Source organism: Furipterus horrens, unplaced genomic scaffold, assembly GCF_987537825.1.
Source record: "Furipterus horrens unplaced genomic scaffold, mFurHor1.1.pri manual_scaffold_2, whole genome shotgun sequence".
Classification (NCBI taxonomy): Eukaryota; Metazoa; Chordata; class Mammalia; order Chiroptera; family Furipteridae; genus Furipterus; species Furipterus horrens.
The window spans coordinates 115,428,985-115,455,757 of NW_028327172.1; the positions used below are offsets into that span (position 1 = coordinate 115,428,985).

A 26,773-nucleotide genomic window follows, 5' to 3' on the forward strand; every position below is an offset into this window, starting at 1 on the left:
CACCACCAGGGCCAGAGAAGGTCAGCCACCTTCTGATCTTGTCCTGTGTTCAGAAGAACACCTACAACTACTTAGAATGTACGATGGAGGGGAAGGTTGAATCATACTTTAATATGGCATAAAGCCATGTAGATTGTAACCCAACACAAGAAGACAAAGAGCTACCCTAATCAGGGTGAACAAGGGGAAGGAAATATTAACCAGAATAACTAATTTCAAACCCTTGTCTGCAGAAATCCAAAATAGTCCCTGATTTCAATTAGAGCCAACAATCAGTAGACAATTCCTTCACCTCACCCTCCCTTTTTCAAGGTTCCAGAATGCAACCTACTCCCCACCATGCCACTCCTACCATGAGTTCCTTTTTTGTGGAAGTAAGAAAAGTAGAGGAGTTATTAGTGACTCATATTCCACTCTTCGCCCACACCCCTCACACTCTAGTGCCCAGCAGAAGTTAGAGGAAGTGACACAGCAGAGTAACCACTGAGCTTCAAAGTATCACAGTCTAATTAATACCTGATAAATCCTGTGCTCCCCCTCCCACCCTCACCTCTCCTCCCAGGATAACGGTGAGAGGCAGTGCCTCCCCCTGAGCAACCCAAGTCAGCAGGATGTTCAGCAACCTGAGCAAAGCAGCTGCTGAGACGTTTCTAGCCTGATCTGACAGCTCCTTACTCTATAACATGCAGCTTTGTTAAGCCTGTGACTAATGCGTGACGCAGTTTCGGCAGGACGTTCCGGCATGCTCTCAACAGCAGCTGCGCTGTCACGAGAACGTTTTATGTGGTGGAATATTGTCCCACGTGTAGCTGCATCCTTTCCCCCCACTTACATAATACGCATTTTCCCATGTTACTAAGAACTCTGTTTCACAAACCTCATTTTTAATAGTTGCATATTCTTGCACTATTTTGATGTCCCATAATTTACTTGGCTAGTTTCCCACATATGGATATCTAAGACATTAATGTTTTGAGTTTTGAAAAACCACCCCCAAATGCTAAGTTGTGAGCACTTGCAGAAGCTAGGGTAGTTCCTGAACTAAAAACTATCTGAGCTCAGTCCCTCTACTTCCAACCCTAATCCTAAATCAACAGCCCCATTCCTTTCTTTGTCAGGGCTCCTCGTCGACTGCTCAGTGCAGCCCCCTCGCACCCTCCTGACACACTTGTCCTTCACGGCCTCCTGAACACTCACTGCTCCTGCCAAGCCTTCCCCTGCCCACTAAGGCAGTGATTGTCAACCTTTTACAGCTCATGGCACATGTAAACTAATTACTAAAGTTCTTCAGCACGCCAAAAAATATATTTTTTGCCAATCCAACAAAAATAGGCCTAATTTTGACTCATTCACGCTGGACGGCTATTATTGTGTTGGCTGTTGTCATTTTTTTAATTTGACTATCTAAGGCAAAAGAGGTCAGTGCCCGTGACTAAATAGTCGGGTATTTCATGTTTTAAAAATCTTTCCGGCACTCCAGTTGAAAACCGCTGTCCTGAGGGGACCCAACACAATGGGCAAAGGGGTCCAAGGCCAGATAGGCAGCAACCCTCTCTGGGCATCTAGGCATTTCACCCACTCACCATTGACCACCACCCCTTACCGCACGCGCCACCGTGGGCCTCCGGCAAAGAGGAGGCGCAGAACACCCACTGGAGCTGGTGCTCAGCTCATGGGGGCCCAATGGCCTCTTAACACTGTCAACGCAGCCAGCACCTGTGCAGCTCCTGCCAGGCTGCGAACCACCGCGCTGATTTGCATCCCTCTCCAGACGCCACTCAGCGCCCAGGGCAGAAGGGCGGAGGGCCTCCCCGCCCACTAGAACGGGCGTTAACGCTCCCGCAATGCTAACCCGTTCTCCTGTAGACTACGGACAGCAAGCTGGGGGCCCGCGTGCATTTTTTGTTTGGTATTTTGAAAAAAAGAAGAAACGGAGAACAAGGAACAGCTGTAAACATTTAACATTTGGATGATTTCGCGTGAAGATCTAGTTCTCTGACTTTTAAAATGTAGAATCTGGCCACCAGGGGCGCTCTCCTTCAGGAGAGTGGCGTGCGGCTGCCGCTGCCTTTGGACAGAGCCTCTGTCTCCAGACCGTTCGCGTCCCCAGCGGGCCCACCTCCCAGCCCACTCAGCTCCACAGCAGCTCCACAGCCTCTGGGGGTCTATGTGCCTGTGGCCCTGTGGAGAGCTCGTGTGTAGGCTGTCTGCTTCCAGAGCAGGAGGAAGGGGATGCATTTCCAGGAGCAGAGAAGCAGCACTATGGGAAAGGCCATGGCTCGCGGAGGTCCAAGAATTTGACCCACAGGCATTTTATGACTCGACATTCTGAGAGCCAGTGACAGCTGCAGTCGGGCAGGTGTCAGGAGCGTGGAAATAGACAGTTGCTAGCCATGCCCGGTCTGCACGCCCTGCATCCTGCTAGCCGGAGGGAGCTGGTGCTGACCTTCCTGTCCCCTCGCAGGGCTGGCAGCACCTGTGGGGACTGCAGAAGTGTAGAAAGCCCATTCTTAGCTGACTCAGGAATGCAGCCCTTCTCCTGAGGCCCCAAGTATCCCATGAGCCAAGAGCATTTACGCAGCGGGGGGGCCCTACTAAGCCAGACTGATTATGCTCTGCTCTTTGAGAAGGTCTTCTCCCTTTAAAGAATTCGAACGGTGGCCAGTCTCCGAGGATACCCAACCCCTCGGACATGAATGTGCGCATTGAAAAGGGCTCATGCAATTTGAAATTTCCATCTGTCTTAGACGCCCCCCGCCCCGCTCCCCGAAAGAGAAACACTGCTCCTAAATATTTCATCAGGACCAGGTAATTCTCCAGCCTCAGATACCAAGGATCACACAGACTAGGGGCTAAACTGTGGCTACAGCTCCGGAACAGATGTCAAACCTTGTTTTCTCTAGAGGTGACTAACCTAGGACCCCCAAAATTCCAGAGCTCTCCACATCTTTGCCATATTTTAAGAGTAGTATAGTGTTGATAAGAGACCCACAAACAAACAAAAATGCCTTCAGTTTCTGAGAAAACAAGACAGAACACTGAAGAGGAAGAGGAAGGAGCAATCAGGGACACAGACACATGGTGCAAATGTCTACAAAGCCAGTGCACATAGGAACAGTGGGTCTGGGCAAGAGTTCACATTGGTAGGACCAATAAAGACTAATAAAAAGACAAAAACATTTTTTAAAACATTTCTTTAGGACAGATATGTGAGGTAGGTACCCAATATCTAGTCCCCCCCCCCTTTCTTCCTTATCAACAGAACTTAAAATACGAATTAACAGAGCTTAAAAGACATCACTTCCCCAGCTTTCCAAGCTGTCATGGCGGTTCTATGGAAGTCCCTGCAAAGAGCATCCTTAGTGAATAAAAAGATAAAGGCCTTTGAGAAGGCCATTGCCCTTCATCTTTTCCTCTTCTTCCTTTCCCACCCCCAAATGTTGACATGAGCTCAGAAGTACACAGCCCCCTTGCAGCATGAGGATAGTAGCCTACACATTAGGGGCAGTGGAGCTGAAAGGTGAAAAGAGCCTAGAGCCTTGGTAGCATCAATGAACTCAAGAACCAGCCTGGTATTGAGGACCCTCAGACTTAATCCATGAGATGCACACTTGCTGTTTAAATCCCCAGAGCAAGCTTTCCTGTTATTTGGGAGCAGAATAAAATCTTGATTCACAAGGATAGTCATTAAAGCACCAAAATCTATGACAACTTGTTCTGCTTACAAGCCTGGAGCACAGAACTCATGAAAATAAGGCCGAAAGGACTGAAACCACTGGAACTACCAGCTTTAATCCTCAAACTTCAGGAAAAAAACCCAAACAGCCTGACTCACTGACCTAGCAGCCTTCCTTACGACACAAAGATTTCTCGAGCTCTTACTGTGCACATCAGATGCCATGCTGGGCCATGCCATCCATAGATAGATGAGAAAGGAGACATGTGCCCTTGGGAGCGGAGATGAGAAGCATGCTAATCTTTATGTTAAGCAAACAAGTTCAAGTGTTATCAGAGGTATAGACAGAGTTAAAGGGGTTCTGCAGAGAGAGGACTGAGCTCTCTGGGCAGCCTGGGGAAGAGGGCACATATGAAAGAGGATGGAAGCAAGAGGTAAGATGCGCAATACAAAGCAGACCAGACATGGGGTGGGCCTTAGACATTGCAACTTTTTATTATGTAATGGAAAACCAAAATTTTTAAACAGAGGACTGGAATGTTTGCTTTTTGTTTTGTTCTAGAACCAGAACTAGTGTTAACAGGAGAGAGAGAGAGAGAGAGAGAGAGAGAGAGACTAATAGACTAATGGCAAGGAGATTAATAGGACATTGTGATGAGTTCCTTATGTTTATGAGAGAATTCTCCAGGGGTGTCTCATGTGTTTTATACTTCTGTGAAGAGACCACTTTTGTCTCAAACTATCTCTTCGAGGATGTTTATATAACACTCTTGTAAGACAGAGATAGCGTCACCCCTTGTGGGCAGAGGATAATAGAATGTCTCCCTCAGTGGCCAAGGTGGGCCAGGGTTGCTTACACACTCCTTTATAAGATGGGGGTTTCCTAAGCTGTGTGTCCCTTGGTGAGGGTATAAACCCACTGTATATACAGTATCTATCTGAGTCACTGTCTCCTGTGGGGCTAGGGGGCATGGGAAACTATTACAAACATAAAACAGGGCTGTGAGTAATAAAGTCCTGTCTCTGACCCAGGAGTCTCATGTCTCCTCTCAGCAGGATAAGTTGTGAGCTTACAAAATGGGTAACGCCTTGGAGCCTTCACAGTTCTTCATGCTCTGATTAGGATTAGGTCGACAGAAAAGGGTGCAAATGATTCTGAAGTGTCCAAGTCAGGTGACAGGGCAGAAGACAACAGTGGTGATTGCTGAGAGAAGAACAAAGACGGTCCCTGTAAAAAAAAAAAAAAAAAAGCAGTGAGCTGGCTTTGATGTGTTGTGGTTGAGGTGCAAAGGGGATCTGGAGGAGACAGCCAGTGGGTAGGTCCTCGTCCCAACTGGGCCTTGACTACAGGAGATGCTGCGAAAACCACCTGAGCCCCTCAGCCTGCCGTGCTCCCTGAAGTCAGCACTTCCTGCGCCCACACATCCCTGTGGCACAGCAAGGTCCTGGGAGACACCAGTAACAGACCCCTTTAAAAAAAAAAGGGGGGGGGGGTGCAAGGTGTGCTTTACCCAAAACTTAGGGCACCAAATCTCTGGAGCTGGAACCTGGGTGATTCTGATCTGCAACCAGAGGGAAAAGGGATGACCTATTAGAGCCAAGGGCAATTAAACTTTCCTTAAAGTCCTCAAAGAGAGCCTGGCTTAGCCCATGGAAATGTCATCATCCTAACTGGACAAGCAGGTGGCCATTTACTGCATCAGTAATCCCCACCTTTTTTGAGGCCACTGATTTCTGACCCAGGGACCAATTTCACTCGCCAAGTAACCACTGCACTCGGAGCAAACAGACCTCCTGAGCTGCGCAACTCCAGTTATGGTCTAAGGCAAGCATCTCCTTCCTGTCCCCCTAAACTACCTGGAAGAATTATTTTGCTTGACACATCCTCTGCAGAAATCATCTGGAAACCCCCATGTTTGCCCAGGCTTACTTGGCACAACCCCAGACACAACCACCCCCACCCTCCATCCTGTCTCCCATCACCCTGATAAAAAGCCCGGGCAGAGGAGAGTCTTGCTAACAGACTGGGGCTTTGAGCTTCCAGAGAAGGCAAAGGGGGTGCCCTAGGAAGCACGTAGCCTTCCTCTTTAGTTTTCCACGTATCCATGTGCACCTTACAGCCTTTCCATGTGATGGCTTATGACTTCTTCTTATTTGGGGAAGATTGGTACCCCCGTCCCCTGCAGGACAGCTCAGGACAGCTGAAGAGGAGCCATCTAGTCCAGAACACTCACTTTCACTACTACTTGAACCTAAACTCATGAGCTTCATGAGCATCTCAACTCAATCTGGCAATCCCCCAAGTTTTTCTCAGCTTAACTTGATCCCACCTCCTGGCAACATAGCTATTTTTAAAAATGATTGGTTCAGAAATCCTTCAAGCTTGGGAGAAACTCAGAATTTATTAGCAAAATAATTTCTTCTGAGGCTTAATCCTTACCCCCCATTTGCCTTCCCAATTTGATGCTTAAACAGGACTGGGGGCCAGCAGGAGATGCAATGGGAGGTCAGGCAGCTGCTGGTCAGGACACAGGCTGAGTTCCCCTGGATGGCCACAATTGCCAGTCGATATATCTTTTTTTATTTTTAAAGATTTTATTTATTTATTTTTAGAGAGAGGGGAAGGAAGGGAGAAAAAGAGGGAGAGAAACATTGATCAGTTGCCTCTTGTACTCACCCCATATCAGGGACCAAACCCGCAACCCAGGCATGTGCCCTGACCTGGAATCAAACTCGTGACCGTTTGCTTTGCAGGATGACACCCAACCAACTGAGCCACACCAATCAGGGTGAGTCAGCTCATCTTTGAAAAAAACATCTTACAAGGAAATAGAGATAGACCCATTTAACAGAATAAAACTCCATCCTTTGGTGAGCATATACTGTCTACCCAGAAACAAAATGACTCTCATCCTCCTGGGAAATGCTCAAAGGAGCAGCCTCATGAACATCTGGATGCTAGAGAACAGAGGTGAACGATACAGGCCAATTCCATGGAAACAAGATGCCACTCACATTAGTTCAAGTATAACAAGTTCTTCAAAAGGGAGTGCTGTGGGAGCACGTCTTGGTCAACTGGAGAGGGGCTCCCCGAGTTCTGACAGGACCTGCCTGAGAAAGCCAGTCTAGGTGAGGCCTAAGCATCAATAGGTGTGGGGAGGAAGAGCACTCCGGTCCTCCTCATCCCATGGTGTAGGGGTAAGATTTCCATCTTACAAGGAGGGCGCTGAAGATGGGAAGGAGACAGTCAGATATCTAAGGCTACACCATCGAGGCAGTGGCCACAGTCTAGGTGGCACTTTGGAATAATCGGCACAGTCACAACCTGTGACTGTCTTACTTTACCACAAATGGGTTTCCTTTTTTCTAAAATCAAATTAAAGAGCTTTTCCACTATACATAGATGGCACAGTGTTAAAAACAAGACAAAAGGCCCACCATGGAATCACTTACGCTAAGCCCCATGTTAACAAACCAAGACTTAATCTTAAACCAGCCAGTCAGGAATCTCCCAATCAGCACCAGTGAGGTCCTCTGCCTGATAGACCCCTGCCATCGCCTCTAGGAAAGTGACCTTGACACAACCAATCCACTTCCTGTCCTTGTGGTGTTGTTCCTTTCTGCCTATAAAAGTCTCATTTTGTATAGCTCCTGAGCTCCTTTTCATCTGCTACATGGGGTGCTGCCTGACTCATGAATTGTTGAACAAAACCAATAAAATACTTAAAATTTACTCAGTTGAGTTTTGCTTTTTTAACAATAATATCCTTCAGGCCTAACTAGTGTCCAGCCTCCTGGAGTGTTCATGGAGAGACTAAGTCATTGAGGCGTGTGTTCCAATGCTCAGTTTGACTCCACCGTTTTCCATGACGGTCAATAAAGGAACCAACATCTCACAAAGGCTTTGCTCTGCACCACAGTGGAATAAGCCTCGTCTTATTCTTTGTATTTGCCTTAATACTTCCCTCTCAACCAATTACTTGAGTAGAATGTTTGATATACGTATTGTACATGAGACTCAAAAACCATGTGTTGAGAATCAGCATTAGCAACTGCTCAGGGAAAGAGTCCAGTGAAAGCATTGGTAGAAGTTAAGCTAGAACTTAAGCCCAGAGGCCTGAGATGATTCTTCCTAAAAAGGCATGACACAGCCTTAAGAGTGATTTTCTTATCCCTGCTGTCACACGCTAGGTGACGGGGCACAAAGTGCGGCTCCCTGTAGATTGTCTTTGCTTTTCGAAGTGTGGTCTGCAGACACCAGTGTCGCCTGGGAGCCTGCTAGAGCCGAGGACTCAAGATCTGCTAGGTCAAACCCAGGTGATTTAAGCTGAATTAATGGTGACCCAGCATTCCTGTCTGTTAAAGTTTGAGAAACTCTGGTGTCTCATTTGGATGCTCTGAGCACTTAGAAAAAGAGTGAGGAAGGGCTGCATGTGGGTTTTTGTTTTGTTTGGATGCTCCTGGGTGATTCTAATGTGCACCTATCTGTGTCTGAGAACTACAGCTCTAACCTGAAAGACGGCAAGAGCGGCTGCTCTAACCTCCACTGGCATCATTGCCAGGCCTACTCCTGCAACATGTTGGTGACCTCCCTGCCAGCTCCCAGGCCACAGAAACCTCACAGGGACCGTGGAACCAGATGGAGGAAACACTTGTGTTTCAGAACAAGAAAGTATTTTCCCTGAAGAGCTTTAAGGCCACTTGTTTTGCAAGTTTGTAAAATTACAGTGACTTCTTGGGAGGACGTGGAGTGAATGCTGCAACCGGGACTTTGCCTTCCACAAAATGCTTTGATGGGCAATTCTGGCAAATTTTGGGGAGTGATTTTTAAAAATATTCCCATCAAATGGCAGGGTTTTTGTACCTGCAGACAGAGTCCAGCCTTCCCAAAAGTTCTGCTTTGCATCAGTCATGTCTTCATTTAAAATGATGTGGCTATCATTCACCTCAATCACGAACCCTCATCCTTCAGCAAGTTTTTGAGTGGCTGGTCTATGCTAGGGCCTGGGCTACAATTCCAGGGTTTGCTCTCCTTGGACATCTTACTGCTCCTCAGCCCTTTTCCCCACTCCTGCAACCTGGAAGTCCTGGGGCCTCCCCACCTCTCCAGCAGCACTCACCTTCCCACTCCTGTCCTGGACTGTCTTCCTCTGCCGTCCCCTGGAGCTGCCTGTCCTTGAGGCCTTCTTCCATTACCTGTGTTCTTCCACCTCAGTCAGCCCCACCTGGGAAGAGTTGAGGTCTTGATGAAGTCTAAATTTTCCATGTGGCCTTCTCTCTCTTTAGTTTACATTTCCCCAAAAATGCACACAGAGTGCACACAGCTCGGCGCCTGGAACACAGTGAACTTTCAGTGACTGTGACCTGTTATCTCAAGGAATAGACACAGCATTCACCCTGGTGGCAGGGAGTTGGGCGAACTAGTGGTGGGTTTGGTTGCAGAGCAACGAGACTAAAGAAAGCACACATCATGGAAGTGCAGTTCTTTATTTATAAGACTTTAATCACTCTAACAAGTTACATTTAGGATCACTGAGGTCCAAGAAATACAGACTGCAGCACCACCATTTTTAATTATAACGTAATAAAGCATTCCTTATTTTTAAAATGTCCCACAAAAGGTGTCAAGACTGTTTTCAAGAGCTTCAAGCAAATACAGAGAATGCGTCTCATGCCATGTTCAGGTGCACTCACTCCAAGAACAAGCACGTACACACACATCATCCTTCCGGCGAAAAGTAGCATATGGAGCTCAGAGCAATCCTACCATTCCCAGCTCAGAAACCAGCAACAGGACATCGAACGCTGTATCAGCTTCCTAGGATGGCCATAGCAAAGTGCCACAGGGTGGGAGGGAGGCCTAACCCACAGAAACTCTCTCACAGTTCTGGAGGGTGAAGTCCAAAGTCAAGGTGTCTGCAGGGTTGGTTCCTTCTGGAGGCTCTGACAGAGAATGGGTCCCATGCCCCCTATGGACATGGCAATTTTTTTGGTGTTCCATGGCTTTCAGACCTGTTCACTCGATCTTTGCCTTCCTGCTCATATGGGACTCTCCCTGTGTGTGCATCTGTGTCCAAAGTTCCCTTTTTCTAGGAGCACTGGTTATACTGGATATGACTTCATCTTACCCAATTACCTTTGTAACAACCCTGTTTCCAAATACAGTCACATTCTGATGTACTGGGGTTAGGACTTCAACATATGAATTTTGGGAAGCCGCAACTCAACACATAATCACCTCCTAAAACACAAGTTCCAGTCAGTGATCCAGACCACCCTACTGTTCTTCACCACCTTTACAAACAAGGCTGCAAATTCTCAGATCAAATCAAACTCCAGGTGATTCACCTTGGAGGTTTTAAGAGGAAGATGGAAAGTCCTATTCATTGTTTTGGAGTTACCTGCCTGACAGATGAGCAGTTTTAGACTGTCCCCATCTTCTCTAAACTGTGTGAGTCTAGGCAGGAGGGCAGTGCCCTTTACAGTCCTAGCAGCAAGATCAGGATGTACCTGATGGAGAACAGTTCAAAAACCTGCTCCCTAACTCTCCAAAATAAGCCATTCTCAGGAGTGTGTAAAATGAATAAAACGCCTACCCATTCTAAGCAGGCAACATAAAAACTTTACGAGTATAGTGTTTAAGTTTCTGCCAAGTGTTAGCAACTGCAGGAACCACTCCACTCGTCAGTTGTTTTACGTGATCACCACTAGAGGGCAGGCCGTTAAAACGTTCCTCTTAAACCAGCTGCTCTGCAAAAGCAAAATCTAATCCAGGATAAACTCCGGATTTAAAAGGTTGTCTTTCTCCCACATATAATGCAACTACACATTCAATGAACGGCAACATGGGAAGCACTATCTTGTTTGCACACTACTGTTTTCGGAGTATATTCGTAAGTGTACAGCCCACGAACTCACCTGTCCTTTCTGCAGCTTTTCTTCAGTTGGGAGTTCCTGGTAGTGGAGGAATAAATTGCACTGGCCAGAGCAGGTCCTGTGGGGTTTGGTTTAGGTAAATGAATACAGGAGTGGACTAACTAACTCAAGCATCCTCTCACTGGTGCCAAGCTTACATGAACACCCCAAAGGAAACTGTATTTAATTCCTCAAATTAAATAAGTCCTAAAAACTGTAATTTTATAAACTCTACCTTTGCCACAAACTCTTCCAAAAAGAAAGGCTCAAGCCTGAAGTTGGCTTCAATCCCTCTCTTCAGAGTTGTTTCTCTTCTCTGTCCCCTGCTCCCACCCAAATAGATCTCCCCTGCCTGCTGTCATGTATAAATCTATGTCACCAAGACAAGGCTTCGCTAGCTTATTTCCAGGCAAACATCACAGTTTCCTTCTCATTTCAAGACGAGGCTACTCACACCTGAGAGGGCAGCATCTAGAAGCAGCTCCACAGCCTGCCTTGAGTGCTGGCCAGTGTTTCTGGAGAGGCTCCCAGTTCTCCCTCGGAGGTCTAAACAGGATTTCCCTAGAGAGGCAGGGCTTTTCGTGGAATCAATGACCAAGAGCGCTGGGGAGGGCCGGCCAGGTCGCTGGGCTCCAGCTCCGCATTGTTCAGCCCGCAGGCTTCCCAGGGCCCTGATCCAAGCCGGCAGGAAACAGACCCCCGAGAAGCACCACGAAACTGCAGAGCTACTCCATTCCTGCCCACACAAACACAGGGCATGACTGAGAGTAAGAAAAAGCCAAGAGACGTTTTTCAGAATCTCCTTGAGAGAAGAATGATTGGGAGGACCTGTGGCAGGAAGAAAGCTAAAAGAAAAGTAGAGGTTTGTTCCTTGAAAGAAGAAATCAAAGTAGAGATTTTTTTTTCAAATGTTTCATGAAACAAAACTCCACTTTTTAATTTCTGTGTTCATTTTTCAAAAACACTATATTTTTAAATCATGGAAGCAATGGTGTTGTGGTAACTGGTTCAACAATAGAGATACAGAGAAATGGAATAATCATCCTCCAAATGGTCCTCCAAGTCTACCTTCTAAACACAGCAGAAACTTCCTGTAAGTTCTGAGTTTTGTAGACAAAGCATCCTTTTACTTCTGAGCTGTAATATTTCTCCCTTGTTGCCCTACAGTTTGCCGAGAGCAAGGAGGACACATTACCTCACGAGTATAAAATGATCTCTACAGCACAGCTAAGAAAACTCAAGATCAGGGATTAGAGATCTCCCATTACTGCTGATAAATTTCCCTGGAGTCAAAATAACATTTTGGTCTCAAATATCCAGGGGAATGAGACAAAATGTTTTTCAAACAAGTCTTGGCACAGTGTCAGGGTCTGCAAATACTATATGAACCTTGAAATCGTTTTTATTTAATAGTTGAAGGAACTCTTTAATACTTCTAAAGACAGAAGTCTTCTTCTACAGTAGTAGTTCAAAATAAAAGTTAATTTAAGTTAGTATTTCTCGAATTGGTTGTTGAGATTCCTGCTCTAAGAAGACTGTAGGAAATCTTTTTTTGAGGAAATAATTTACGTAGGCTCATGAGTCCTAATTCTCACTGTGCATTAAATTTTCAATGGGACCTTCTTAAAAATATAGGCTCTGGCTCTCCCACTACAGAATTGCTAGGGCCAAGGCCTGATCATCTATAATCTACTTGGTCCCTGGGTGATCATGACAAGCAGACAATGACTTTAGGAACAGAGAACATACCCAGCTGTGCCCCAGTCTCTCATTAGTCAGTACGTAGTAGCACAATGATACCTTTCCCTCCCAATCACAAATGTTCCCTCTCCCTTTCACCCTTAGAGAATCAGACCAGAGCAGTGCTTCTCAAATCGTGCTTCTAAAACACACAGCAACAGCCTCACCTGGGAACCAGTCAAAACCACATAGTCTCGACCTCCCCCACCCCAGCCCCAGAACTACTAAATGAGAAATTCTGAGGATGGGGCAAACACAGTAATCTGTGTTTCAATAGGCCATCCCAAGATTCTGACACACATTGAAGCTTGAGAAAAACTGGATTTGAGAAGTTTGCAATTTCAAGAGAGACAAAACGAAGAAAGACATAATTCCATGTAAGGTAGAACCAAGTTTATTAATGACAGCCTGTATTACAACCACTCCCACGTGTAAAAAATAAAGGGTGATTCATTAAAATTTAAAACTCACTTGGACTTCCATTTGGCCTTTCACTGTATGTGCCAAAGGGTGGCTATCTTGCCTGGTTCTGAATCAACCGGTCAGGTGGAGTTCACTGGAGAATGAGGTAATAAACATAACAGACAAGACTGCCTATTGGAGAGCTCAAGTCTCCTCTGCGTTGGAATGACACTACCGAAGGACAGCTGTGGTGGGGCAGAGATGAAACAAAACAATCTTATGGCTGAAGTATGGAATGAACATCTCTAACTATACAGAGACACAAAAACACACACATGCAGAGTCTTACACACCCAAACTCTGGAGACTAGATTTTCAAAGAATCTCATCCTTTCTCTGAGCAGGCTGACACATTCATCAGCCATAGGGATGCCACATGGGGCTGAGATGGAACCCTTGCTAAATGTCCACAAAGTATGCTAACTGGCTGCCCAGGAATGTGTTGGCAAGTGTGTCATCACCATGAAGTATGCCTGTGGTTTTCCCAGCGTTCCACAGACTAGTATCTGCAGACCTAGGAGAAAAACATCCTGGTAGACAACGGTTGGATTAAAATCTGGGTGCAAAACTCATCCCACCCACCTGGAGTCTGGGTAGGGTGGGTGGCAGCACCTGGACGTGGTTTTCCACCTATGACACAGAACACTTGCCCTGTTGATGTTCTCCCCACCAAAATATTTGTGCTTTGTCACCATCCTGATGGTTAGTCTGCACTAAGAGAACAGAAGGAGCTCTGCCCATGCACTCTTATCTTTCTTTCTTTTTTTTTAATAAACAAAAAGTAAAACAAGAAGGAAAAAAAAAAAAAACCCGTAGAAGCTTTCTGATTGTGTCACCATCATTTTGGAATGGGTTTTAATTCCATTCAAAGAGAAGGGGTGCAGAAGAGGCCAGGGTAACCAATACAGTTAAAGGATTGTTGAGTCCGTGGAAGCATCTGTGATGGCCCAGCTGGTCCCTTCCCAGCCAGGGAGGACTCGCCACCTCTGAAGGCCATGAACCTATCAAATAAATGCTGACCAAATCACATCTATAAATGATGTAGGCAAGACGGTGGAAAGAATAGCTGGTGGATTCAGATTCACAGGTCATGCAGGAAGATTACACAAAAAATATTCGAGCTCATAAGAAAACACTTCAAAACTTAAGAGAAACTGTAGCTTTCACTTTTGGGAGACAAAAAAAAAAAAAAAAAAAAAAAAAAGCCAAAATCCCAAAGTATTCCAGCATTTCCAAAGAATCCAACACTTAATTTGGTAGGTTGGGGTGAGGGAATATTTAACTAATACCTCATTATTAAACTCATTTTCTTCTTGGATTTCATTGATAAATAAAGCACAGGCCTACTTGCTCAGTGCACGTAAAATACACAACTTCTCTTATAAGGACATCAAACATGCCCACCCAAGTTACTGGTTGATGCGATCACAAAATCGGACCCCAAAGACAAGCTGTTTTCTTCCTGGGATGAGAGTTGTCACAGTTCCTTGAAATGTACAGTGAAGGGAGGCCAATCCCGCCGCCCTCACACGTGAGGGGTTGAGTTTCAGAACAGATGCACTTCCTTGGGCCTTGAGCAGAAGGCAGTCCCTTCAAAGTGTGAGGAAGAGCAAGCCTGCCCCTCCTAGCCCTCCAACTACTGATGTGGAAAACAAGACTATTTTCCACACATTCAAATACATCTGTGTCCCTCACCCTCCCTTTTCTTTCTTTTTTTGGTAAGTATCCAACCATCCATAAATTCATGGCTACAGTAGAGATTCACGGTGCTCTGACTTTCATACTGTTTGTTTTGTTTGTTTTTGTTTTAATTCTGTCAGTGAGCAGCATTTCCCAGTTTTAACCCCCAAAACAAGTTCTTGGCAGCTCCATCAGGTGGGATTGCAGGATGCCTCTGTGACAAGGGTCCACACAGCGTGGATTCCGTTGGGCACGCTGGAAGGTCCAGAAGGCTCGGTCATCCAGTGTCTTACAGCGGCCATTGTGGGGACGTGCTCTACCAGCTAGCCCTGACAGCTTCAATGTCACTAACCAAATTCTGAGCCAGGCAGATCCCAAAAATCTGAGAAAGGAAGAGAAGAATCAAACAGTAAAATTCTGAACTTCTCTAGGTTTTTCCTTGGCCAGTGAATCCCATTTTTCTTATCTTTGATTTTTTTAATTGACATATAATTCATATAACCGTAAAATCCAACCTCTTACTTAAAGGGCATTATTCGGTAGTTTTTAGTCTACACACAAGGATGTGCAACTACAACAACTATCTGATTCCAAAACATTTCATTGCCTCAGAAAGAAACTGTACCTATTCGCAGTTATTCCCATCCCCCACCCCCACCCCCTGACCCAATCTCCACAGCCCTGGCAGCCACTAATCTACTTCCTATCTCTACAGATTTGCCCATTCTGGACATTTCCTATAAATGGAATCATATATCTGGACTTTTGTGTCAGCCTGCTCTCACATAGGAAAGTGTTTTCAAGGTTCACCCATGTTGTAGCATGTATCAGTAGTTCCATCCTTTTGATGGTTTGAATAATATTCCATTATGTGGAGAAACCATACTTTGTTTATCCATTCATCAGGTGATGAACATTTGTGGTGTTTCCACTTTGGGGCTATTATGAATAGTGCTAATATGAACATCTGTGCATAAGCTTTTGGGTGAACATATGCTTTCAATTTTCTTGCATACATACCCCAGAATAGAAATGCTGGGTCATATGGTAACTGTTTAATTTTCTGAGTAATTGCCAAATTGTTTTCCATAGAGGCTGCATCATTTTCATACCCTTCAGCAATGTACAAAGGTTCCAATTTCTCCACATCCTCAAGAACTCTTGTTATTACCTTCCTCTTTAATTACAGTTGACCCTTGAGTAATGTGGGGATTAAGGGTGCTGAAATCCCGCACAGTCGAAAATCTGTATATAACTACACTCAGTTCTCTGAATACTCAGTTTCCCAACCATGGAGTTGAACCTTGATCAAGCCAGTTGACCTATATAAGTCAACTAAACTGCAGTCAATTGAAAAAAATGTTTTTAGGAGTGGACCCATGTTGTTCACGGGCTAACTGTATATCCATCCCAATGTGTGTGATATGGTACGTCATTGTGGTTTTGATTAGAATTTCCCTAACAACCAATGATGTATCTGCTTTGGAAACATGTCTATTCAAATTCTTTGCCCATCTTTAAATTGGGTTTGTCTTTCTAATTCCTGAGTAGTTCTTTATATATTCTAGATACTTGATCCTTATCAAATATAATGATTTGTAAACATTTTCTCCCATTTTGTGGGTTGTAATTTCATTTTCTTGATAGTATTTTCATCACAGAAGTTTTTGATTTTGATAAAGTTCAATTTATCTACTATTTATTTGCTTGCTTGTGCTTTTTGGTGTCATATCTAAGAAACACTGCCTAATCCAGGGTCATGAAGACTTACACCTATACTTTCTCCTAAGAGTTTTATAGTTTTAGCTCTGATATTTCGGTCTTTGATCTATTTGATATAGTTTTTGTATATGGTATGAGGTAAGAGTTCAAATTCATTCTTTTCCATATAGATATTCAGTTGGTCCAGCACCATTTGCTGGAAAGACTATTCTTTCCCTAGTGAACGGTCTTGGTTCACCTGTCAAAAATCAACTGATCATTGATGCATGAATTTACTTCTGGACTTTCTATTCTATTCCACTAATTTTTATGTCCAACTTTATGCCTGTATGCACTATCTTGATTACTGCAACTTTGAAGTAAGTCTGGAAATGGGAAGTGTGAATTCTCCAACTTTGTTCTTTTTCAAGTTTGTTTTGCTCTTCTGGGTCCCTTACATTTCCATATGAATTCTAGGATCAGCTTGTCCATTTTGGCAAAAAAAAAAAAAAAAAAAAAAAAATCAGTTGGAATTTTGATAGAATTGCACTGAATCTGCAGATCAATTTGAGGAGTACTGCCACCTTAACAATTTTAAGTGTTTCAATCTGTCAATATGGAATAGCTTTCCATTTATTTAGGTCTTCTTTAATTTCCTTCAACCACTGTACCCTTTTTGTGCCCACATGATGAAAAACCCTAGCTCTTGAGACTGCTCAGAAGGAAAAGTGAGCACTCCTTTCCCTCACTAGCACTGGGGAAGGTGGTGCAGAGACAGGAAGGGACACATCATATCTGTGAAAATCCGAAAAACTTAACCATGCTACTTGGATCTACTTTTGACCATTCCTGTCTGCCCAGCTGGCCTGTGCAGTATGACTGAGCCCAGGGAAATGCTGGAATGGCAGCAGACAGCTACTGGCCCAATCAATTTCTCCATCTTCAAAAGGAAAAAGGGTTTCCTAAAGTATTTTAGGATTGTAGTATCTAAAATCAGAGCTTTCATAAAATACAAACCAAATAATTTAGGTCTGTTTCCCAGCCCCTCCAATTGTGTCTTTAAAACTGTGCCATTAAGGTGATCAAGCAAAGCTCCTCTGCTGGCCAGAGTTCTCTCAGGGCATCGTTTCCCTGTGGCATCCACAAAGGAGCCTTGTCTTACCTGCAGCAATGCAATGCCTATGAATATACCAGCCACGATGGTTAAATTGTCCTGCAACCACTTCTCAAACTGTGGCACACAGCCTTTCGTGTAGATTACAATCTGCTGATCGACTTCCTTCACAAGGGAAGAGGAAAGCAGAGCATCACCATGCAAGTTCAAAAGCTCCTCCAACACCCTCTGTGCTAACAGACAAGGTGATATTCTACTTACTGGTTTCTGCCTGGCATCATAACCACACTGAGTGTTGATAACATCTTCCTGGTGGAGAAAGAAAACAGAACAGTGAAATTGACACCTGTTTGAAAGCCCATGAAGGAGTTAGCAGAAGATCCCCATTAAATGTCAGTAATAAACTGTGTATTTGGGCATGCAGAGAGACCAGGTGCCTTACTGAGCACTTTTGTAATTATTACAATCCTCAGAGGTAAGTATTAAAATATGCCCTCTTTTCCAAATGAGGAAGGCTCAGGAAATAGCAGAAAGAAGAACAAGCCCATTATGTGGGGGGTACACAATTCAGTTGATAACCTCAATAAACTTATGTGGTTTAGGGAACTGGAAATGTAGGTAAAAACCATGGTTAAAGGGTACAATGACTATCTTCAGTTTTGCTTTCTTGGAGGGACTTCTACTTTTGAATCTGTTTTGATGAGAATACATTACTTCATTAAAAATAAAACAATGCCCTAATCACATATTACATGGACAGATGTTCTGATATCCGACAGGCCTGATCAGAAATGTGGGTTCTCCTATTTTAGGTTTATTTTTCCCCTCTGCAGGGCATGGGTGGAATTGGTCAGCTTAGCATTTATGGAATGAGAGATCTCAACGCAGAGGATCTGTGGTTGAAAGGGGAGGCATAATGCCTTGTAAGAATCTTCAGAATTCATCTGATGGAATGCTAACACAGGGCAGGAATTGGAGACAGAGCAGTTTGTATCTCCTGGCCAGCACCGGGCTGCCAGATGGGGCCCGCTGGACTCCAGGCTGGGCACTCCTGCCTTCTGACCTCAGAGGAAAGGGAGAAACCAACCAGTGGGAACAGTTGGCTGTCCTGGCTAAATCTCAGAGCAAGAGTAACAGCCTAGGCTGACCCCTCAGCAATGGGTGGCCTGCAAAGAACTTATGCTTGTCCACCGTAGACCACAGCCCCTTTTAAAGAGCCCCACACCCCCTACCTAACAAGAAAAAATGGCCACTGAACTCGTCAGCACCCACTTGGATCTACTTGATGGGGGAAGGGCAGCTCTGAGGGTGGACACTTGGGGACTGACAGGCCAAGAGAAGTTAAAGAATCCAGAAGATACAAGTGCAGGAGTAACTTATATTTGCCATTCTAACACTAAATTCTGTCTTTTAACTTACAATAAGGGATTGTAAGTCATTCTATATAGCAGGCACATAATTGGGCCTAAAATAATATAATCAAGTCCATGGTAAAACATACATACACACAGAACTGCAATTAATTGTGGTCATTACAACAGACAGTCTGGGCTGCTATGATCTTCCCGCATAATATTCTAGCCCTACCTTATCTCAAACTCTTCTATTCCAATACGTCTCCCAGAACTTAAGTCAGAAGAAAAGGGTTACTAACCCCAAACCGGCGCAGAGCGTGCTCAGGTAAGCCCGTCCTCCTCATAAAGAAGGAACAGCAGCTGCACACGCTGGGTGTGAAGCTCAGCGCCAACACTTGAAAGCAACGCAAGCTTGGGATAGTTTACTTACACTCCATGGGCCCTGACCTACCGAAAACTGGAAGGTAATGGTAGTGCCCACCAGTAGGAATCAAGGTAAGTGAGTCAAGGCACAAAAGGCTTAGAATAGGAACCAGCATGTACTGCTAAATTAATGCCAGTGATTATTACTCCTACTGGGAAGAACTGGGCGTCATAACCCCCACAGGAGCTACAAACAGGACTAAGCGGGTAAGAAGAAGTTTTAGGGAAAAAAATAACTGTGCTCATCCCACACACCATCTTGTGCGACGTGCCGAGCTGGCGAGTAATTTGCTGGCATCTACTTACCGCCGGGTCCTTTGTACAGCAGGAGAATGGCACACCACATCGCTCCCGACTTGCATTGGAATCTGTGCAATTGAAGTAAATATTTAGGTTCCAATCATCAGCTCCAAAAGCCCCACAGCACTGCCACTAGAGCAAACAGGAGAGAATTAGAACATCTCAACGTGGAGGTCACCAGGTGCCTACACTCACACCCACCAAAACCACCAACACCGAGCTTCTGCCAGCCCTAACCTTCTCTTCTGCCTTAGAATTTATTTTTAAACCAAACTGAACCTAAACAGTGCCTTCAAAAATTCTAAATTAATTAAGGCCGAGGGTCTGTAAGGAGGGGTTGGCACATGATTTAAGAGAGTGATGATCTCCGTAACTATGGTTCTGTTTCTGTTCTGGTTGTTTGTTTAGTTTTTAATTTTTTTAGATTCAGTTGTTGATAATTGTGAGTTTGTTATTTTAATGTTCCTAGTTTTGATCTTCTTTTTCTTAAATAAGTCCCTTTAACATGTCATGTAATAATGGCTTGGTGATGATGACCTCCTTTAGCTCTACCTTGTCTGGGAAGCACTTTATCTCCCTTCCATTCCAAATGATAGCTTTGCTGGATAGAGTAGTCTTGGTTGTAGACCCTTTTTTTCATCATTTGACTACTTCTTGCCAGTTCTTTCTTGCATGCAAAGTTTCTTTTGAGAAGTCAGCTTGAAGTCTCATAGGCACGCACCCCTTTGTAGGTTACTCTCTGCTTTTCTTTTGCTGCTTTTAAGATTCTCTCTTCATCTTTAACCTTTGGCATTTTAATTACAATGTGTCTTTGGTGTGGTCCTCTTTGTGTCCAACTTGTTTGGGACTCTCTGTGCTTCCTGGATTTGTATGTCTATTTCCTTCACCAAATTAGGGACATTTTCTTTCATTATTTTTTCAAGTAAGTTTTCAATTTCTTGCTCTTCCTCTTCTCCTTCTGGCACCCCTACGATTCAGATGTTGATACGTTTAAAGTTTTTCGAGAGGTTCCTAAGCCTCTCCTCATTTTTTTTGCTTTTTTAAAAAAATTGAATTCTTATTTCTTCTTGCTATTCTGGTTGATTGTTTACTTCTTCCCTTTGTTCCAAATCATTGGTTGAATCCCAGCTTCCTTCCCATCACTGTTTGCTCCCTGTGTATTTTTCTTTATTTCACTTAGTATATCCTTCATTTCTTCCTTTATTTTATGACCCTACACAATGAGCTGTTAGAGCATCCTGATCACCAGTGTTTTGAACTATGCACCTGATGGCTTGGCTATCTCTGTTTCATTTAGTTATTTTTCTGGGATTTTGTTCTGTTCTTTCATTTGGGCCATATTTCTTTGCCTCCTCAATTTGGTGTCCTCCTTATGTTTGTTTCTGTGTATTAAGTAGAGCTGCTTTTACTCCCTGTCTTAGTAGTGTGGCCTATTATATAAAAGGCACCTGTAAATTGTGTGGGGCGGAGCCTTAGGTAGTTGACAGGGCAGGGCAACTGGCTTCACTGCTTTATAGCTCTGGGGGGGGGGGGGCTCGGAGAGGGGACACTGCCACTGCCTGACTTCTGGAGGTCTACTTGGCACCCCCCTCCCATATGCAATTGGCACCCTTCCAGATCATCTGGAGGGTTAACAGCTGGGAGGGGGAAGAGGAAGAATGGGGAAAATGATGCAGGGATTAAGAAGTATAACTGGTAGGTACAAAATAGACAGGGGGACATTAAGAATAATAAAGAAAATGGAGAAGCCAAAGAACTTATGCATGACCCATGGACATGAACTAAGGGGGGAGGATTGCTGGAGGGAAGGTGTGAGCTTGCATCCATTATGACCTAATTAAACAGTGAAGTCCACTGAGCAGATGAAACAGGGCTTACTTTCACTCCTGACGTACAACTTACTCCAGGGCAGTCTCTGCTGCCACTGAACACAACCAATAACTCATGGTGACCCCGCAGGGCGAATGCTGGTGCAGCCCTCTCCTCCCTTTTTCAAAGGGGACAAAGGGGACAAAGGGGACCCCAGCTCATTCTGGAAAGCTCAACCAATGGGCTTCTGCTTTCTCTCCAGTCCTGCCATAGACATTAATATAATGCACACCACTGTCTAGGTCTGCTCAGCTTATCCAACTTTTCACTGTATGCAGATAAACACCTATCAGTCTGTAGGACAGCAACAGCTTAAGCCTAATATAAGACCATACACACCTTATTAGAGTGTCAAAATATGTACAAGAGTTAAACTGTAGTCTTTATCATTTTCACTTTACTGTTGGGGAAATATGTCCTGGTCCTATTAGCCCAAGGTCACTTAGCTAATCAGATTTGGGCACTAGATCAGTATCTTCTAAGCCCTGTTTACATCATTTTGCATTTTGAGTGGAACAGGGAGCTTGCAACTTCCTTTGCATTGCAGGGGCCATCACACAGAAATGTTCAGAAACCCAGGTGGGAAGGTGTCTACTGTACACTTGTTAGAGGTCGTCAGGGCTTAGGATGTTCTCAACTGTTGGTTTTAACCACACGTGCTATAATAATACTTGAATAGGTATACTTCAGGAATTTTTGGAGAAATATTTTACTGATAAATATATTCTTCGGAGCTGTGCAGTGTGGAGGATGACCAAAAATGGGCAAGGAACAAGAAAGAATCCATATTTAACACCAAATACAATGTTGAACTGAGAGCAAAACAATATTCTTTAAATACTGACAGCAAAGGGCAACTGTGATTAGAACCTTCTTGCTCAAGAATTTTCTTCTTTGTTCCTCTCAGTAGCAATAAAGGTAAGTGAAAATGGGATATTTCCACTTAGGGCACAAATCATGTAAGTCATAGAACAAGTCAGAAAATAATAAATAGATGAGCAAACAAACTAAAAACCATGCAGGAAAGTCAGAGGTAGGTTCCAGCTGGCAGATGCAGAAGTCAGGAGGATGTCCTTTGGGCTCATCCATCCCAGAAGGCTTTCAACTTGAAAAGAAACCAAATGTAAACTTACATATTCCTGGGTGAAGTCTATGAGGTTTTGCAAATCAATGTCATCCCTGTACGCTCTGATGTTGTTGTTTATAAAGAAATACAGCTGGTCTTTGATCCAGTCTTTGAAAACAAATGCCAGAACCCCGGCAGTAAGCTCCAGGAAGAAAATAATTCCCAGGAACACAGAAAACTAAGACAAAAGACACATACATAGAGAACAGTTATAAAGGCTATTTTGATCATATACAATTAAATAGTTCCTTCTAAAAAGGTTTGTAATTACATTGGGTTGTTATATATGTCCAAAGCAGATAATCTTCAGTTTGTTAAGATTCATTAACAAGATCTTACACTTCAAAAAAGGATTTTTAAAAATCATTTCATAATCACATTTTGGCACTCTGGTGCTCCATTTGGCAATTAACCAACGAAGTTCATAAGCGAACATGGACAATAGAAATTTCTTATTAGACCCACATTAAGGCCTAATGAATTTCTTTGATTAATGTGCTGCCAGATGCTGAACAATGATCTGTCCCTACCTCAAGTAGATTTCTGTAACACTGAAAAATAAATTACCCCAATATTTTAAGATCACCTGTCGTTTGTTACTGTGGCCTTGATCCTGCGGGCAATATATTCCTTCTATGGACTCAGACACTGCTTTAATTCCCCTATGCATCTGCTCTAAAATAGCAGACGTGTTTGTCTTAGGTGGAGATATCAAAGAGGAAGTGGGGGTGACTGTAACATGAAAATAATTTCCCATCGAGAAAACAAAATGAAACTATTAGGTTGAGGGCCTTCCTTCGTGAAGCACCAGCCTCAGAATATTTTAAGTAACATCAACACATGGCCACTGGGAGATTTCTGGCTAATGCAGACAACGAGATTGTAAGAAGGAAGGGGAGAGATCACGGGCGATGTGGTAACTGCCCATATATCTGGAGAAAACTCCCTTCCATCTGGAACACTCAGAAGAGCCTCACCTTAGTCATATCACATACTATTCACACCCACAGTTCTTTCCACTTCCTCCGACACCCACATTCTTACCCCTTTCAAAATCTTTTGCTCAAACAGATTATGAGAAATGAGGCTGCTGCACAGGACCAGAGTATACACTGCAGGGAAACTTCGGGTGACAAGGACAGAAAGGGTGACACTGGGGCTGCACTACACAGCAGAGCTCCTGAAGGCTGCAGGGCGGCTGCGGCTGAGGAGGCAGAGGAGCCAAGGATGCCTGCTGCTTCTATTCAGCAAGCAGACATCAAGCAGCCAACCAAGAGAAAACTCTATGGGGGGACGGGTACAAAGGAAACTACACAGTTATTTAAAATTTAAAAAGATAAAAAAATGTTTATTCATTCAGCAAACATCTACTGAATGACTTGACCCTGAGCTGGGTGGGCTTTGCAGAAGCAAGGATGAGTAGAACCACACCCGCCTCCAAAGAGCTCCCAGTCTTATGGAATTTGGGGTGGGGTGGGGGAACGGTAGTGGGGTGGCAACGTTTCACATTGGATGGCAGTATATCTGACAGTGCTTATCCAGGGCACCAAGTGCCCTTCTGGGAGGGTGGGCATGAGGGGAGAGCTGGAAGAAATAAGTGCGGCAAAGTCCAGCACCCCAAGGTTTAGTTAGGCCCCAAATCCAGGTCCTCCCGCCCCGCCCCCCAGGTTCCACAGAGCTCCTGGTTATCTGCCCTTGGTGAGTTCACTGGCAATAGAATCTAAAGAGCTCTTCATTATCATCAGTGGTACCAATAATTTCAAAGTGAGCTTTCCTCAATCTAGGAAAAGAAAAGACAGAAAAACTCCTATCACTTTTACTCAGTGCCTACCCTAAATCATGCAACTCTCCTCCCTTTATTAGGTACCATTCTTCCCGACAGTTAACACACTATAACAATGAGAAACATCATAGCTACTTCACGCGTGTGTACACACAACACCGAGACAGAAGTCATGCAAAGGTGTTCATCCGATTTTTCTCCTGGCCTTTTTAAAGGCTAGTCAAGTTCATTTCCTAGTTGCCCTGATGAATTTTCTTAAAATGTTACAAAATATACATATCAAAAATTGAGTCCAAATTAAATCCTTATCAAATATTTGACAGAATCCTCCAAGCCTGGGCCCTGTGAGCTAATTTCCCTATTTCCAAAGGTACGGAGATAGACTCACAGACTTTGTCTGAGACCTGGGCCAACAAGAGAGATCCATTTCCATTTCACAGTCTCTTAGCTCGTGGATTTTCCCTCAGCAATTCTCCTGGCCTTATGGCATCAGATCACTGAGACTTCCCACTTACTTCAGGGACCATTCAAGGCCAGTTTTTACTGTATGTACTAAATGGAGAAGGGGATCATTTAAAATATTCCCCAAGACTTTAAAAGAAAGCCAAGAAACAACACAATTCTCTTCATTTCTAACATGGAACTTTATAAATTAAGGTGCTGATTTAGAGAAATGTATATATTTCTGCCTATTCAAATTAACTATAGTATCTTCATCCATAAAAATAAAAAAGGGACTATTCTTATTAACCAGTATGGTTCAAGTAAATCCCGCATTTGGGGGCATGGAGGCTAAAACTGATAACAGTGGCAACCAGTAAGTCTGATGCAGCCCAATGGCTACAGAAAAGCTCAGCAAGGTGAGCTCAAGCTCCGGAAATATCTCATGCCAAGAGGAATGGCAGGTTGGCAGGTGTGATCAGGGACAGAACTCTCCTATGTGCATATGTGTCTGCGTGTAAGACAAATGGCATTTTGGGAAACTAGCTACTCCTACCAGAGATCTATGTATATTGAACAGAGACCCCACTGCTCATTAAATTGTACATAGGACCAAGTATCCCTTGGTTTGCCCTATTCTCATGAGCTTCTGGGTCAAATAGCCTCCAGACACTAGGCCAGAGCTGCCCAAATGTGAAATGTTCAAGAAAAAATGCCAGAGGAAGATGTGGCAGACGTGCTGGGAAGAGAATCACATTCTACACGGCAGCTAGGACTGCTTCTAGTCTACACTCTGGATTTCAATGAAAATGGTTGTCAATGATGTGTCACTAAAGGATGAGAATCATTCCAAAAACAGGTGATAACTACACTAATACTGTTCTCTAGAACTCTCACCATCTTCGCTCTTTATAGGAGGGTGGGTTTTTTCCAACCCTTTTTCTGTTTTTGGAAAGGGACGTGGACGCTGCTGTGATATGGCCACCACCAGAATGCCGACATCCACGCAGACAGGCACGTGCATCTGACCTCTGGCTACACTCGGGGAACCTGTCTCTCACATCCATGCACGCATAGGCCACTTGGTTCTCCTTTGGAAGGAATTTCCAAAGGAAAAACTTTCACTTTTCATTCTTTACCTTCACTTTTAAAACCTACCTACCCCCTAGGGAAAACCCTCTTCCAAATCTCTTCAAGTTAACAGTGATCACACCAAACACCCTGCAAGCGATCCAAAAATTATGCTGGTCATAAAAAGGAACACTTTGCCTTCTACTGTTTCTCCATATTCACCAAAATCTATGCTTAGCAAATTTAATCTGCACAGGCCACAGCCACTGTGCTTATGTCGGGTTTCTCTAAACCAACTAGCTCAACAATTTTCTACAGATTATGTGCTTAAAAGAGAAAGCAAAAATCACTTAAAAGAAGAAAACTATATATAGAACAACCTTAGCTCTAAAGGTCTTTTAAGGACTGAAATGCAAAGTTGTGACATAAGTGTACGACACCTCCATGGAGGACGTGGTGGGGGCGCTGCATGCCTGTGAAGGAGGCACGGGCAGGGGCAGAACTGGAGCGCTCTCCTAAAGGAAGAGCGTCACCCGGGGCAATCGTTTTCCCAGCACCCTCAGCACATACAGCTCACTCTTGCCTAATAGAGTGTCTTCCTGCTGTGGATAGGCTTAGTTTTCAACCTCAGAGCAGAGTGTGATACTTACAAATTTAAGAAGGAAAGTGTTTTCACGTAGAGCTCCAATGCACCCTGCAAATCCCAAAATGAACATCACTCCTCCCACCACAAGGAAGAGCCAGACCGGGTCAAAGCCGCCGAGGTCGGTGATGGAAGAGATGTTGGACAGAACTCCCTGGGGGCAGAAAAGAACACACAACGGGGCACCGGGTACAGGGTTAGTTTTCCAACGTGAAAAGGTTATTGCCATCGATTTTCCCCTCTCCTGAAGAAAAACTGCATAGGTCATCTGATTATTTGGTGTGATTAATATTCAAGAGACACTGCAAAAGGAAGGAAGGAAGGAAGGAAGGAAGGAAGGAAGGAAGGAAGGAAGGAAGGAAGGAAGGAAGGAAGGAAGGAAGGAAGGGAGGGAGGGAGGGAGGGAGGGAGGGAGGGAGGGAGGGAGGGAGGGAAGGAAGGAAGGAAGGAAGGAAGGAAGGAAGGAAGGAAGGA

At 44.3% G+C, this 26,773-nt stretch overlaps 1 protein-coding gene across 2 annotated transcripts in view; it reads right to left on the bottom strand.

Moving 5' to 3' along the window:
- Positions 1-14,145: 14,145 nt before the first annotated feature.
- TSPAN5 (tetraspanin 5) overlaps positions 14,146-26,773 on the bottom strand; it is a 174,058-nt gene continuing 161,430 nt past the window's right edge. Inside the window, exons 3-8 of one of the 2 annotated variants that reach the window (XM_090266325.1) lie at positions 26,307-26,453; positions 22,369-22,539; positions 19,373-19,498; positions 17,550-17,597; positions 17,337-17,453; positions 14,146-14,855 (exon numbers count right to left, since the gene is read on the bottom strand). In XM_090266325.1, the coding sequence (XP_090122451.1) occupies positions 14,790-14,855; positions 17,337-17,453; positions 17,550-17,597; positions 19,373-19,498; positions 22,369-22,539; positions 26,307-26,453 (675 nt within the window). In that variant the 3' untranslated portion in view covers positions 14,146-14,789. The remainder of the gene's footprint in view (positions 14,856-17,336; positions 17,454-17,549; positions 17,598-19,372; positions 19,499-22,368; positions 22,540-26,306; positions 26,454-26,773) is intronic. The other variant, XM_090266326.1, reaches the window with a different exon arrangement.